Source organism: Saccopteryx leptura, chromosome 3, assembly GCF_036850995.1.
Source record: "Saccopteryx leptura isolate mSacLep1 chromosome 3, mSacLep1_pri_phased_curated, whole genome shotgun sequence".
Lineage (NCBI taxonomy): Eukaryota > Metazoa > Chordata > Mammalia > Chiroptera > Emballonuridae > Saccopteryx > Saccopteryx leptura.
The window spans coordinates 8,668,099-8,680,669 of record NC_089505.1 but is presented as its reverse complement, the minus strand read 5'-3'; the positions used below and the strand labels follow the sequence as shown (position 1 = coordinate 8,680,669).

General features: G+C 43.0%; 1 protein-coding gene across 6 annotated transcripts in view; it reads left to right on the top strand.

The window, feature by feature from the left end:
- Nucleotides 1-12,571, top strand: part of WTAP (WT1 associated protein) — a 30,627-nt gene that overhangs the window by 468 nt on the left and 17,588 nt on the right. The window contains exons 1-3 of one of the 6 annotated variants that reach the window (XM_066372895.1): nt 206-282; nt 2,929-3,054; nt 10,868-10,905. In XM_066372895.1, the coding sequence (XP_066228992.1) occupies nt 3,027-3,054; nt 10,868-10,905 (66 nt within the window). In that variant the 5' untranslated portion in view covers nt 206-282; nt 2,929-3,026. Of the gene's footprint in view, nt 1-114; nt 283-359; nt 524-989; nt 1,033-2,928; nt 3,055-10,867; nt 10,906-12,571 lie in introns of those variants that run through there. The other 5 variants (XM_066372896.1, XM_066372900.1, XM_066372897.1 and 2 more) reach the window with 5 other exon arrangements.

Below are 12,571 nucleotides of genomic sequence, written 5' to 3'. Positions count from 1 at the left end.
CCCAGCGCCGCCGAAAGCTACCCGGCCGTCCTTCCCGTGATGCCTTGCGGCTGACCTCCGACCTCGCGGCGCCCCCCCCCACCCCCGCGCGCGCCGGCCGCATCTCTCCCCGCCCCCGCCGAGCTTGCGGCGCTCCGGCGGCTGCGGGTGGGGGCGCGCCCGGAGCACGGCTCCTCCCTCAGCGCCTCAGGCCCCCGGGTCGGGCGCCGACCCTTCGACTTCGCTCCGCGCCGCGGTGCCCGGCGGCGGCCGGGTGAATGCGGGCGCGTCGGGAGGCGACAGGTCGGCGAGTGGGCGGGACGCTGCCGGCCGGGGCCGGGCGGGGCAGGGCGGCGGGAGGAGCGGGCAGGGGGCGGGGCGGCGCGGCCTCGCTTCCTCCCTCAGCGCCATTTTGTGGCGGCGAGACCCGCAAATAAAGGGGAGCGCGGGGGCCGGCGGTAGACCGATCGGGCGGCCCGGGCGGCGATCGGGCAGCGCGGGCTCGGCCGAGGGGACAGGGCGGCGCCGGCGCGCCTCCGGAGAGGTAGGTGCGGGCCGCCGGCGGGAGCGGCCGCGCGGGGCTCTGCGGCCCGAGCGCTGAGGCGCGGCCACCCGGGCCGGGGAGCGGGGATCAGGGCTCGGCGCCCGGAGGACGACCCGGCGCTGCGGGCCCGCCGGTCTCCCGCCTGCGAGGACACCGCGCGCGCGAGGCCATTTTCTCTCCTTCCTCCTTCCCCCAGGCCCGGAGAGGTGGGCGCTCCCGCGGGCGGGCCCCGGAGTCCGCCCCCTCGGGGCGCGCTGTCCCCGCCTCGGCGTCGCCCCCTCCCGCCCCCTGGGCCGGGTCCCGGGCTGGCGGCGCGCCCCGGGGCTGCCGGGCGAGGGGAGCTGCGTCCGTCCCCCGGACGACTCCTCGCGCGGAGGCTGCTCTGCGGCCGCGCGCTCCCGGAAACTTCCATTTTTAAATGATCGGTGCATTCTGAGTTGAAAGATAATTGTTGAATTACTTCCAGATTTCCGTGAAATTTCAAAAGTCTCACCTTGGATCCTTGTAAGGTTGTTAGATGTTTTCGTTTGTTTGTTTTTTGAGTCATGTCTTTTTAGTGGGAAACCCAAGTTCAAGTTCTTGTTTTAGTAAAAATAATTGGATGTTTGATCCCAAAGGACTGTTAAAACCCTAAAAAACCGTGCTTATGTAATAGACGATTTCTTTGCTCGAGTTAGAGAATTATTTCCATGAGGGTGTTGTTGCAGTCGTGACTTGTCCGTTGAATTTTCCAGCTCGTAGAATTTAGTTTAATTCCATTGTGGGCAGATAACGTGGAAGTCAGTTTTCGCACCGCAGCCTTATGTGGATATGAGAGTGGTAACAATGACATGTGTACAATATATTACGGCTTTCAAAGTGCCTTCCAGTCTTGTGTGTATTTAGTGGAGAATCCCTTTGAAAGTACAGGGTGGGGCAAAAATAGGTTTATAGTTCATAAATTATATGGAAGATAATACAATAATAAGTAACAATAAGAGAATAAACATTGTTTCACGTATTCAGCTGTACACCTACTTCTGTCCTACCTGGCATACTTAGTAGTACTATTGACCATTTTCATTAAGTTGTATATTTTGCTTTTGAAAAAAAATTTTTTTCTTGCTCTTAAAAATGTTATGTTGGTGGGTCATTTAGCAAAACAAGTTCTAGCTAGTATTAAATTAGCTCCCACTTTTCTGTCTCTAAATAATTTTCTGTTCCTAACCTTATCAGAGAAAAACTTTTTAATATTCTCATAACAGTATTTGGCTATTAAGGTGTTGCATCAGGCAGAACTCGATGTTATAAATAAATGTTTTTCTCTCTTCAAAATGTAGGTGGTGGAAATTTAATTTTTCCTAAATGCACATCAAAATGATCTTTTATGTTAATGTTGCTATTTTATTTTTTAAATGCCCTTTTTTGTTTTCTTTTCTATGGCACTTTTATGCCACTTTAAGCCTTGAGATTTGCAGGACTTAGTGAGACAGACAATATTGGTGTCCCCTTTTTCCTGAGAAGGAGATTATAGCCCAGAGAGTTAAGTGAATTGCTCAGAATCACATGACTGAGAAGGTACAAGAGTCAGGACAAGGTGGTCTTCTAATTCCTAACTAGTACCATTTCAATTATAATGCCAAAGCTAATGTACAATGCAACAAAGTATTAATTTTTTTTAGTTATGACTTTCAATCAGGTACATGCTTCTTACTGAAGTTGTGTTGGCTGGTGCTTGCCTCACAGTTTAGAGAGAACTGAGTTGCATAACTTAGAATCGTAATGCTTAGAGCCAGGGACATACTAATACTTGGGATGCTAGGCACCTAGCCAACCATAACCAAGCCTCTCTGTCATAAGCTGTTTTTCAGTATTAAGACTTCAAGAATGGATGGTGGTCCTGACATTCTAAACTTAGACATACTATTGTATCTTTGCCCCTCCCCATTTGTTTGCTTATTTCTAATTTCTTATTTATTGATATTATGATATAAAGAGAGAGGGAAAGACAGAAACATCTATTTTTCTTGTATGTGCCCTGACCAGGGATTGAACCTGAAACCTTTGTATGTCAGGACAATGCTCTAACCCAGTGGTTTTCTGCTGCGGGTCTGCGGACTGCTGCTGGTCCGCCAGAGGTTTTGTGCCATAGACTATTATCTTCATACAACATCAGGCGGTTAAGGCTTTTGCGGACCTGCATGAAATTTTTGGCAGACTGGAGGTTGAAAACCACTGCTCTTACCAACCGAACTATCCAGCCAGGGCTAGATATATGTATTATCTTTGAATTATCCACCTGAATAACTGAAATATTTATAATTTTAAAGTTATATTTATCCAGATTTCTTAAATGTGCTAAAAGGTAACCAAGTTGCCCAGTTTTGAGTTTTATTTATTTTGCTTTTCTGCATTCTCTACTCTAGCTAGCTATAAGCTGCTGGATCATTATCGAGGCTTGGGAGAGTGGGAGAATTACCCATCTTCATTAGTTACCAGCTTTTGTCATTTCATCACCTGAAAAATGGGGACTAACTTTGAAAAGTTATTAAGTAAGTGTCTCATAGCACTGATCATATATTCACTTCTTTCTGTCAAGGTTTATCTCCAAATATTTCAGTCATTCCATTTTTCTGATGCAAGAATAGATTGTACTAAGAACCTGGAATGTCCAATGTTTTTATGACTCTAGAATTGACTTTAGATGATATTGTGCTGTCAGTTTTGCCGAAAAATTTTGCCTGGGGAAATAATAAATTTCTTAGCACATTTGTACAATGTGAAAGTCAAAATTGAGAACCAGACCCTGGCTGGTTGGCTCAGTGGTAGAGCGTCGGCCTGGCGTGCAGAAGTCCCGGGTTCGATTCCCGGCCAGGGCACATAGGAGAGGCGCCCATCTGCCTCTCCACGCCTCCCCCTCTCCTTCCTCTCTGTCTCTCTCTTCCCCTCCCGCAGCGAGGCTCCATTGGTGCAAGGATGGCCCGGGCGCTGGGGATGGCTCCTTGGCCTCTGCCCCAGGCGCTAGAGTGGCTCTGGTCGCAACAGAGCGAAGCCCCGGAGGGGCAGAGCATTGCCCACCACAGAGCGTCGCCCCCTGGTGGGTGTGCCGGGTGGATCCTGGTCGGGCGCATGCGGGAGTCTGTCTGACTGTCTCTCCCCGTTTCCAGCTTCAGAAAAATACAAAAAAAAAATTAAAAAAAAATTGAGAACCAGGATCTATTTTAACTAAATTGTTCGGTATTGAGGCTTTTCCATTTTAAACGTTTTAATTTGCCTTTTGCCAGACGGTCCATCTAACTATTGTGCAGTATCATGGGCACTCAACAAAAGACTGATTTTTCATCAATTAAAGATAAGGGAGGAGTTGCATTCTAAACGCTTATGCTTTGAATTCCTAAATTACATATCCTGTAAACATGTGGAATGACCGGTGACTGATAATCACATGTGAAATACAGAGATTTATACAGAACTTGTATTTATCCTTGACTTATTTCAAATTTAGAAATTTATTTTTATAAATAAAAAAATAGGCTATGGCCTGGTTATAGGTTGGCTCTGGTAGAGTGTTGGCCCTGCATGTGGAAATCCCAGGTTCAGTTCCCAGTCAGCGCACACAGGAGAAGCTACCATCTGGTTCTCAACCCCTCACCCTTTCTCTCTCTCTCCCTCTTTCTCTCTTTCTTCTTCTTTTTTTCTTCTTCTTCCTCCTCCTTCTCGTCCTCCTTCGTCTTTCTTCTTCCTCCTCCGCCTCCTCCTCCTCTTCTTCTTCTTCTTCTTCTCCCTCCATAGCCATGGGTGGATTGGTTCTAATGCATTGGCCAGGGTGCTGAGGATGGCTCCATGGAGCCCCACCTCAGGCACTAAAAATAGCTTGGTTCCAGGTGGCAGAGCATCAGCCCCAGACTGGTGGATCCCCATCGGGGCACATATGGCAGTCTGTCTCAATATCTCCCCTCCTCTCACTTAGAAAAGAAGAAAATAAATAAATAAATATCCTCTAAGGCAGTGGTCCCCAAACCCAGGGCTGTGGACTGGTACCGGTCCGTGGGCCATTTGGTACCAGTCCACAGAGAAAGAAGAAATAATTTACATTATTTCCATTTTATTTATATTTAAGTCTGAACGATGTTTTATTTTTTAAAAATGACCAGATTCCCTCTGTTATATCCGTCTAAGACTCTTGACGCTTGTCTTGGTCACGTGATACATTTATCTGTCCCACCCTCAAGGCCGGTCCGTGAAAATATTTTCTAACATTAAACCGGTCTGTGGCCCAAAAAAAGTTGGGGACCACTGCTCTAAGCAGTGTGCTATTAAAATCTACCCAGCACCAAACTTTTATAAAGGAAAGAGAACAGAACAAAAAACAAAAAAAAAAGGAAAGAGAACATACACCAGTGTTAGAAATCAAAATAAATTGCTATTTAAAATTCTAAGAATTAGAAATTACCAGTAATTCTGCCCTGAGGCTTAAAAACAAAGATTGTTATTTTCAACCTGTCAAGCCTCAGTTGCGTAATTTTTGAGAAATGGTGATTGAGGGTCTGGTTTTTTGATGGGGAGAAACTAATTAAATGCTTATTTTTTGCCACACTATACTAAAGTCTAACATTTATCTTTAAAAAATAGCACAGTGATTTTGAGCCTTGGTTGTGGTAATCCTTTTGGAGATGGGGAACAGAAGCTCAGACGTTATGTTGCCTTTTTTATTTTCAAACTTGCCACTGTGCTGTAGAAAAGCAGGGTTATTAGAACATTCTTCATGTATTTCTTAGTCCTTTAAATGCCATTTTAAAATAGTTTTGTGTATTTATTGCAAATTAATTTTGCAGTTAATTTTATTTGAATGGATTAGAAGTGGAATAACTATTAAGAACAGAATAATGGGCCCTGGCTGGTTGGCTCAGTGGTAGAGTGTTGGCCCAGTGTGTGGAAGTCCCAGGTTCGAATCCTAGCGAGGGCACACAGGAGAAGCGCCCATCTGCTTCTCCACCCTCCAGTAATTTAGGATATGATCGTTGATTTTTTCCTAAAATGTACTCATTTCTTCACAATGTACCTAATCTGAATATTCAGGTTTGGATTGGAGTATTTGACTTACAGACTTCCCCCTCTCCTTTCTCTCTTTCTCTCTCTTCCCCTCCAGCAGCCCAGGCTCCATTGGAGCAAAGTTGGCTGGGGTACTGAAGGTGGCTCCATGGCCTCTGCTTCAGGTGCTAGAATGGCTCCAGCCACAATGGAGCAACGCCCTCTGGTGGACATGCTAGGTGAATCACAGTCAGGCATATGTGGGAGTCTGTCTGACTGCCTCCCCGCTTCGCACTTCAGAAAAATACAAAAAAGAAAGAGAGAGAGAGAGAGAGAGAGAGAGAGAAAGAAAAGAAAGAAACAATGGAGGGCTCTGGCCGGATAACTTGTCTGGTTAAAGCATCATCCTGAAGCACAGAGGTTGCCAGTTCTATCCCTGGTCAGGGTACATACAGGAACAAATATTTCTGTCTCACTCCTCTCTCTAAAATCAATAAAATAAACACTAGAAAGGAAAAAGAACAGAATGATGGCCCTGGCCAGATAGTCATTTGGTTGCAGGTTTGATCCCTAGTCAAGGTACACACAAGAATCAACCAGTGAATGCATAAATAAGTAGAACAACAAAGCAATGTTTCTCTCTTTCCCTTCCTCTGTCTAAACAAATCAAAAACAAAAAAGTATCTTTTAAAAAAGAACAGAATGAACAAATAGATCTGGGGAAAGTGTCAGGTTGTAGAAGCATATACTATGTTATAAACTATAATTTAACCTATGTTAAATAGCACCCATAACACTGAAGTTTTATAGCTAATCTTTTGAGTACTGTGATGCCCAGTGACTAGGTAGGTAACAGGTAGACTGTCTATCTACGGAGGTAAATTTAGCTGTCTTCAAGTTGTCATTCATTGAACTCGAGGACAATACATATTCATTAAGTTCCGCATATACTGTATATTCAGAATTTTATAGGATGGACATCTTGATTGATACTGAGGAGAAACTAGATAGGCTTGTTTAGCTCACTTTTATGATTTACTAGTAACTGAAGCAAATTCATTTGTTCTTTTAGCACAGTGGTCCCCAGCCCCCCGGCCGCAGACCGGTAGCGGTCCACAGAGAAAGAATAAATAACTTACATTATTTCCGTTTTATTTATACTGAACGATGTTTTATTTTTTAATTTTATTTTTTTATTATTTTATTTATTCATTTTAGAGAGGAGAGAGAGAGAGGAGAGAGAGGGGGGAGGAGCTGGAAGCATCAACTTCCATATGTGCCTGGACCAGGCAAGCCCAGGGTTTCGAACTGGCGACCTCAGCATTTCCAGGTTGACGCTTTATCCACTGCGCCACCACAGGTCAGGCGATGTTTTATTTTTTTAAAATGACCAGATTCCCTCTGTTACATCCCTCTAAGACTCACTCTTGACGCTTGTATTGGTCACATGATACATTTATCCGTCCCACCCTAAAGGCCGGTCCGTGAAAATATTTTCTGACATTAAACCGGTCCGTGGCCCCCAAAAAGGTTGGGGACCACTGGTTTAGCATATGTTTGAGTGTCTATCATGTTTTGAGGCATCAGCAGTGAATGAAACATTTCCTCGTTTAGCTTATTTCACAACTGGGAGAAACAGTATAGAAAATATCAGGTTTATGGAGAAAAGTAAAGCCCATATGAGGGGATGGCAAGGAAGTGGCATTCACTATTTTGAGTGAGGTGGAAAGCTTTTAGTAAGATTTAACCAGAATATTGACCTACATGGGTACACATTTATATATTAGTTAAATATGTCTGAAACTTCAAATGGCTAAAATTGTGTTATAGTTTTTTTTATTTATTATTATTATTATTAAATAGACTATTGATATTTGCCTACTGTATATACTCTGGACAAATGGGAAATTCCCAGTAAATGCCAAACTTTCTGGGTTCTAAGAAGTTACAGCTAGTGGAGTGAATGCACACGGAAGCCGCGCTGAAGCGGAAGTAGTCAGACCTCTGTGGAGATATACATGGTGAGGGTTTGTTTCCCAAATGATGGGATCCCTGATGACATGTCAGGATAGCCACTGCGCAGCCATCAGCTCCGAAACAAATGATACACTCAGGCTTCTGCTAGCGACATCCACTGATAAGATTATCAAAGAGGGGAGAATTAAGCCAGTAATTTAGGAAATGATCATTGATTTTTTTCTAAAATACACTCATTTCTGCCTGACCTGTGGTGGCGCAGTGGATAAAGCGTCAACCTGGAAACCCTGAGGTTGCTGGTTCAAAACCCTGGCTTGCCTGGTCAAGGCACATATGGGAGTTGATGCTTCCTGCTCCTCCCCCTTCTCTCTCTCTCTCTCTTCCCCCCTGCTCTCTAAAAATGAATAAAAAAACAAAAAAGTAAAAAAAAAAAAAAAAGATTGCTTTAAAAAAATTAACAATAATAATAAAGTAAAAAAAATAAAAATAATAAAGTAAAAAAAAAAGATCAAAGAGGGGAGAATTAAGCCAGTAATTTAGGAAATGATCATTGATTTTTTTCTAAAATATACTCATTTCTTCACAATGTACCTAATCTGAATATTCAGGTTTGGATTGGAGTATTTGATTTACAGAGTTGGGATTGTATGTAATATAAAAAATGATATTGGAATATTTGAGATTGTATTTCAGGTTCCTTTTAAGGAACTAAGAAGTCAAGTAGCTTTTACAAACTCAGTTTTACACTATAAATTCTTTAGTTAAAATTTTTGAAGTTTAAAAGAAATTTTTATTGAGCCTGACCAGGCAGTTGTGCAGTGGACAGAGTGTCAGCCTGGGATGCTGAGGACCCAGGTTCAAAACCACAAGGTCACTGACTTGAGCATGGGATCAGAGACATGACCCCATGGTGGCTGGCTTGAACCCAAGGTTGCTGGCTTGAAGCCCAAGGTTGCTGGCTCAAAGCCCAAGGTTGCTAGCTTGAGCCCAAGGAGTGACTGGCTTGGCTGGAGCCTCCTGGTCAAGGCACATGTGAGACGCAATCAGTGAGCAACTAAGGGACCGCAACTATGACTTGATGCTTTGCATCTCTCCCTTCCTGTCTGTCTTGTGCGTGCACTCTGTCTCTATCAGTCTCTCTCTCGCTAAAAAAAAGTTTGAGTATGTTGGGGTGACATTTGTTAATACAATCACATAGGAGTCAAGTGTACAGTTCGGTAATACATCATCTGTAAATTATATTGTGTTCACCACCCCAAGTCAAGTCCCCTTCCATCACTGTTCATCGCCCCCTTTACTCTTTTCTACCCCCTCTTTATTATTGAGGTCTTAGTGGCAATACAACATAAGTTTCAGGTGTACATTTTACTATTCTATATTTGTATACATTGCAAGGTTATCACCACAGTAAATCTAGTTTGCCATCCAATTTCATACATAGTTATAAAAATTTTCCTTTTTTTTTTTCTTGTGATGATGACTTTTAATATTTACTTTCTCTGCCTTGGCCGGTGGCTGAGGGGATAGAGCATTGGCTAGTGTTCGGACATCCTGGGGTCGGTCCCGGGTAAGGAAGGTACAAAGAATCAACCAGTGAATGCATAAATAAGTGAACAGATCGATACTTTATTTCTCTTTCTCTCTTCCTCTCTCACTAAAATCAACAAATAAAATTCAAATATGCAGTACAGTATTAACTAGAGTCACCATGCTGTACATTACATTCCCATGACATTTCTATTTTGTTCAATTTTTAATAATTTAGAATTTATAGTGACTATGAGTAGGTAAAAGACAACGGTAAAGAAAGTTTTCTGTTTGTTTTTAGCAAGAGAGTGGGACAGACAGGAAGGGAGATGAGAAGCATCAACTTGTAGTTGTGGCACCGTGGTTGTTTATTGATTGCTTTCTCACATGTAATTGATGGGAATCTCCAGCCAAGCCAGCAACCATGGGGTCATGTCTGTGATCCCACGCTCAAGCTGGTGAGCCCAAATTCAAGCTGGCAACCTTGGGATTTAGAACCTGGGCCCTCAGCGTCCCAGGTCGATGCTCTATCCACTGAGTCACCACTAGGTCAGGCTAAAGAAATTTATTAAAATAGGGAACATTCATGACTGCGCTATTAGAAATGGTACCCAGAAATAAGTTTAAATTAGCTTATCTTCCTTATTAAATTTGAACATTAGGAAGTAACAAGTGTTTTCAGTAAGCAAATAATATTAATGAGCATAGTTCTTTCATTAACCTATCTTCCCTGAGAGGGTTAGGTGAATTTTGCATAAACTTACATAAAGAAGCTAATTGTGAGATACAGATTACTGTGACATGAAGGAAGTGTAGGAGTATCTATTAAGGCGTCTTGTGTTACATGAAACATCACACAGTAGGGAGTTGTGACAATGATGGGTTCTACCTCCTGTACCACCGTAATGCTGTAAAAGCAGAGGCTTGGCTGGCGCTCCCCTTCTGTATGGTTTCGGCAGGGTGCCTAGGCCTAGGGTACCGCTGAGGTCAGTATCTGACTTTCAGCACAGTGTCCATTCTGCAGCACTTGTCTTTCATAGGGCAGTTGTAAGAGTGCATTGAAAAATTATTTCTCTTGATCCTTCTTTGCAACATTTAAAAAGCAGGATCAGTCTGACCTGTGGTGGTGCAGTGGATAAAGCACCGACCTGGAATGCTAAGGTTGCTGGTTCGAAATCCGGGGCTTGCCTGGTCAAGGCACATACGGGAATTGATGCTTCCTGTTCCTCCCCTTCTCTCTCTCTCTGTCTCTCTCTTCTTTCTTTAAAAATAAATAATAGGCCTGACTTTTGGTGGCGCAGTGGATAAAGCGTCGACCTGGAAATGCTGAGGTCGCCGGTTCGAAACCCTGGGCTTGCCTGGTCAAGGCACATATGGGAGTTGATGCTTCCTGCTCCTCCCCCCTTCTCTCTCTCTGTCTCTCCCTCCTCTCCCTCTCTCTTTCCTTTCTAAAATGAATAAATTTTTAAAAATAAAATAAAATGTATTCATTTAAAAATAAATAATAGAAAGTATGATCAATTTTTTACGAAATAATTTTTTTAATAACCTCATAACAATGGTAATGTAATGTAATGGTAGTATTAATGTAAGATGTTAACTAGAGAAATTGAGTGTGGAGTATATGGGAACCCTGTAATATCTTTGCAGCTGTTCTCTAAATCTAATACTATTCCAATATAAAAGATTTATTTTAATTAAAAAGAAACCCTAATGATGTAGTCATAATTGAGTTCACTAATAAATTGGATTGAAAAGACCAGCATTTTTTGTTACTACTTTCAATGGAAAACAATCAATTGAACCTCATCTCTCTATTGCTTTTTCTAGGACTCAAGATGACCAACGAGGAACCTCTTCCCAAAAAGGTGTGTTTTTCCAGCAGTTTTTAAGCACAATTTTTGGATGGGGATAATAGAATTGAAGGGACTATTTGGATTGTTTATTGGTCATTCCCTTGCCTATGACAATAACAGCATTGTGGTGTGTAGTGTACTAGACTTTGTATGTTTTACGCAGTGTAGGTTTTTAATATTTTCAGCTTTTATTTTTTTATTTTATTTTATTTTATTTTTCATTTTTCCGAAGCTGGAAACGGGGAGGCAGTCAGACTCCCGCATGCGCCCGACCGGGATCCACCGGCATGCCCACCAGGGGGCAATGTTCTGCCCCTCTGGGGCGTTGCTCTGTTGCAACCAGAGCCATTCTAGCGCCTGAGGCAGAAGCCACAGAGCCATCCCCAGCGCCCGGGCCATCTTTGCTCCAATGGAGCCTTGGCTGCGGGAGGGGAAGAGAGAGACAGAGAGGAAGGAGAGGGGGAGGGGTGGAGAAGCAGATGGGCACTTCTCCTGTGTGCCCTGGCCGGGAATCGAACCCAGGACTCCTGCACACCAGGTCAGCGCTCTACCGCTGAGCCAACCGGCCAGGGCCAATATTTCCAGCTTTTAGAACACTTGTTATAATGTTTTCTCCATTCTCTACTGTTAGCCTTCATTATACGAATATTATACAAATTATGTCAGAAAGGGAGATTATTTACAGGTTCCTATAAGGTACTTTTTTTTTTCTTATTTAAATTCCTTTGAATGTAGTGTAAAATTACTTCAATATTTTTAAAAAGTTTACAGCTGTTTAGTCCTTAGCTTTTCCTCACCCACTTCCCCCTTCTCGTCCCACCCTCTATTGTACCCTATCTTAGTTTAGTCACTATTTTACACACACACACACACACACACACACACACACACACACACGAAGTTTGGGAAAGTAGGGTATGTGCTTACTGATGTTACTAACAGTTGAGATATGTGTTAGGGAAATTTCTGTCTTAAGTTTGGAGTCGAATTATTCATAAGTACAGTGATTTAATAAGCTGAGGGCTACTATGTGTTTTCTGTTGGACTTTTAATGTTTTCTGGTGTAAGGATGTTTCCCTCTTCCATTTTATGATAGTACTACTATATTACTGGTGAATGTTACAGTTTGAAACATTTTATAAGAAAATATCTTAAGTATTTTATGAGGAAAACTAATATAGCCGTAATTTTATACTAGAGTAGGAGAGGTACCTTCAGCTTTACAGTCTTCATTGGAAAGGAGAAAACATGCACTGTTCCTCAGTTTACAAAGCAGTTCCAGCTAGCCAGACTGGTATGCCCATTGTTTAAAACTTTATTTTGAAAAAATTACTGGTTCACAGAAAGTTGCAAAGAAATGTACAGGGAGGTTTGTGCACTCCTCCTCCGGCCTCCTTCAATGCTAACATCTTGCATAACAATCAGGCATCTTGCATAACATCAAAACCAGGAACTTGACACAGAGCTAGTGCACAGAGATCATTCAGACTTCACCAGTTAAATGTGCACAGAGAGAAAAAGCGTGTGTGTGTGTGTGTGTGTGCGCGCACGCGTGCGCAGGCGCAAGCCTTTGTGTCTGCAGTTTTATCTCGCATGACTTAGTGTAACCACAGAAAAATAGCTAACTAAACCATCACCACAAGCCTGGATCTGTTTCCATTTCTATAATTAGACTACT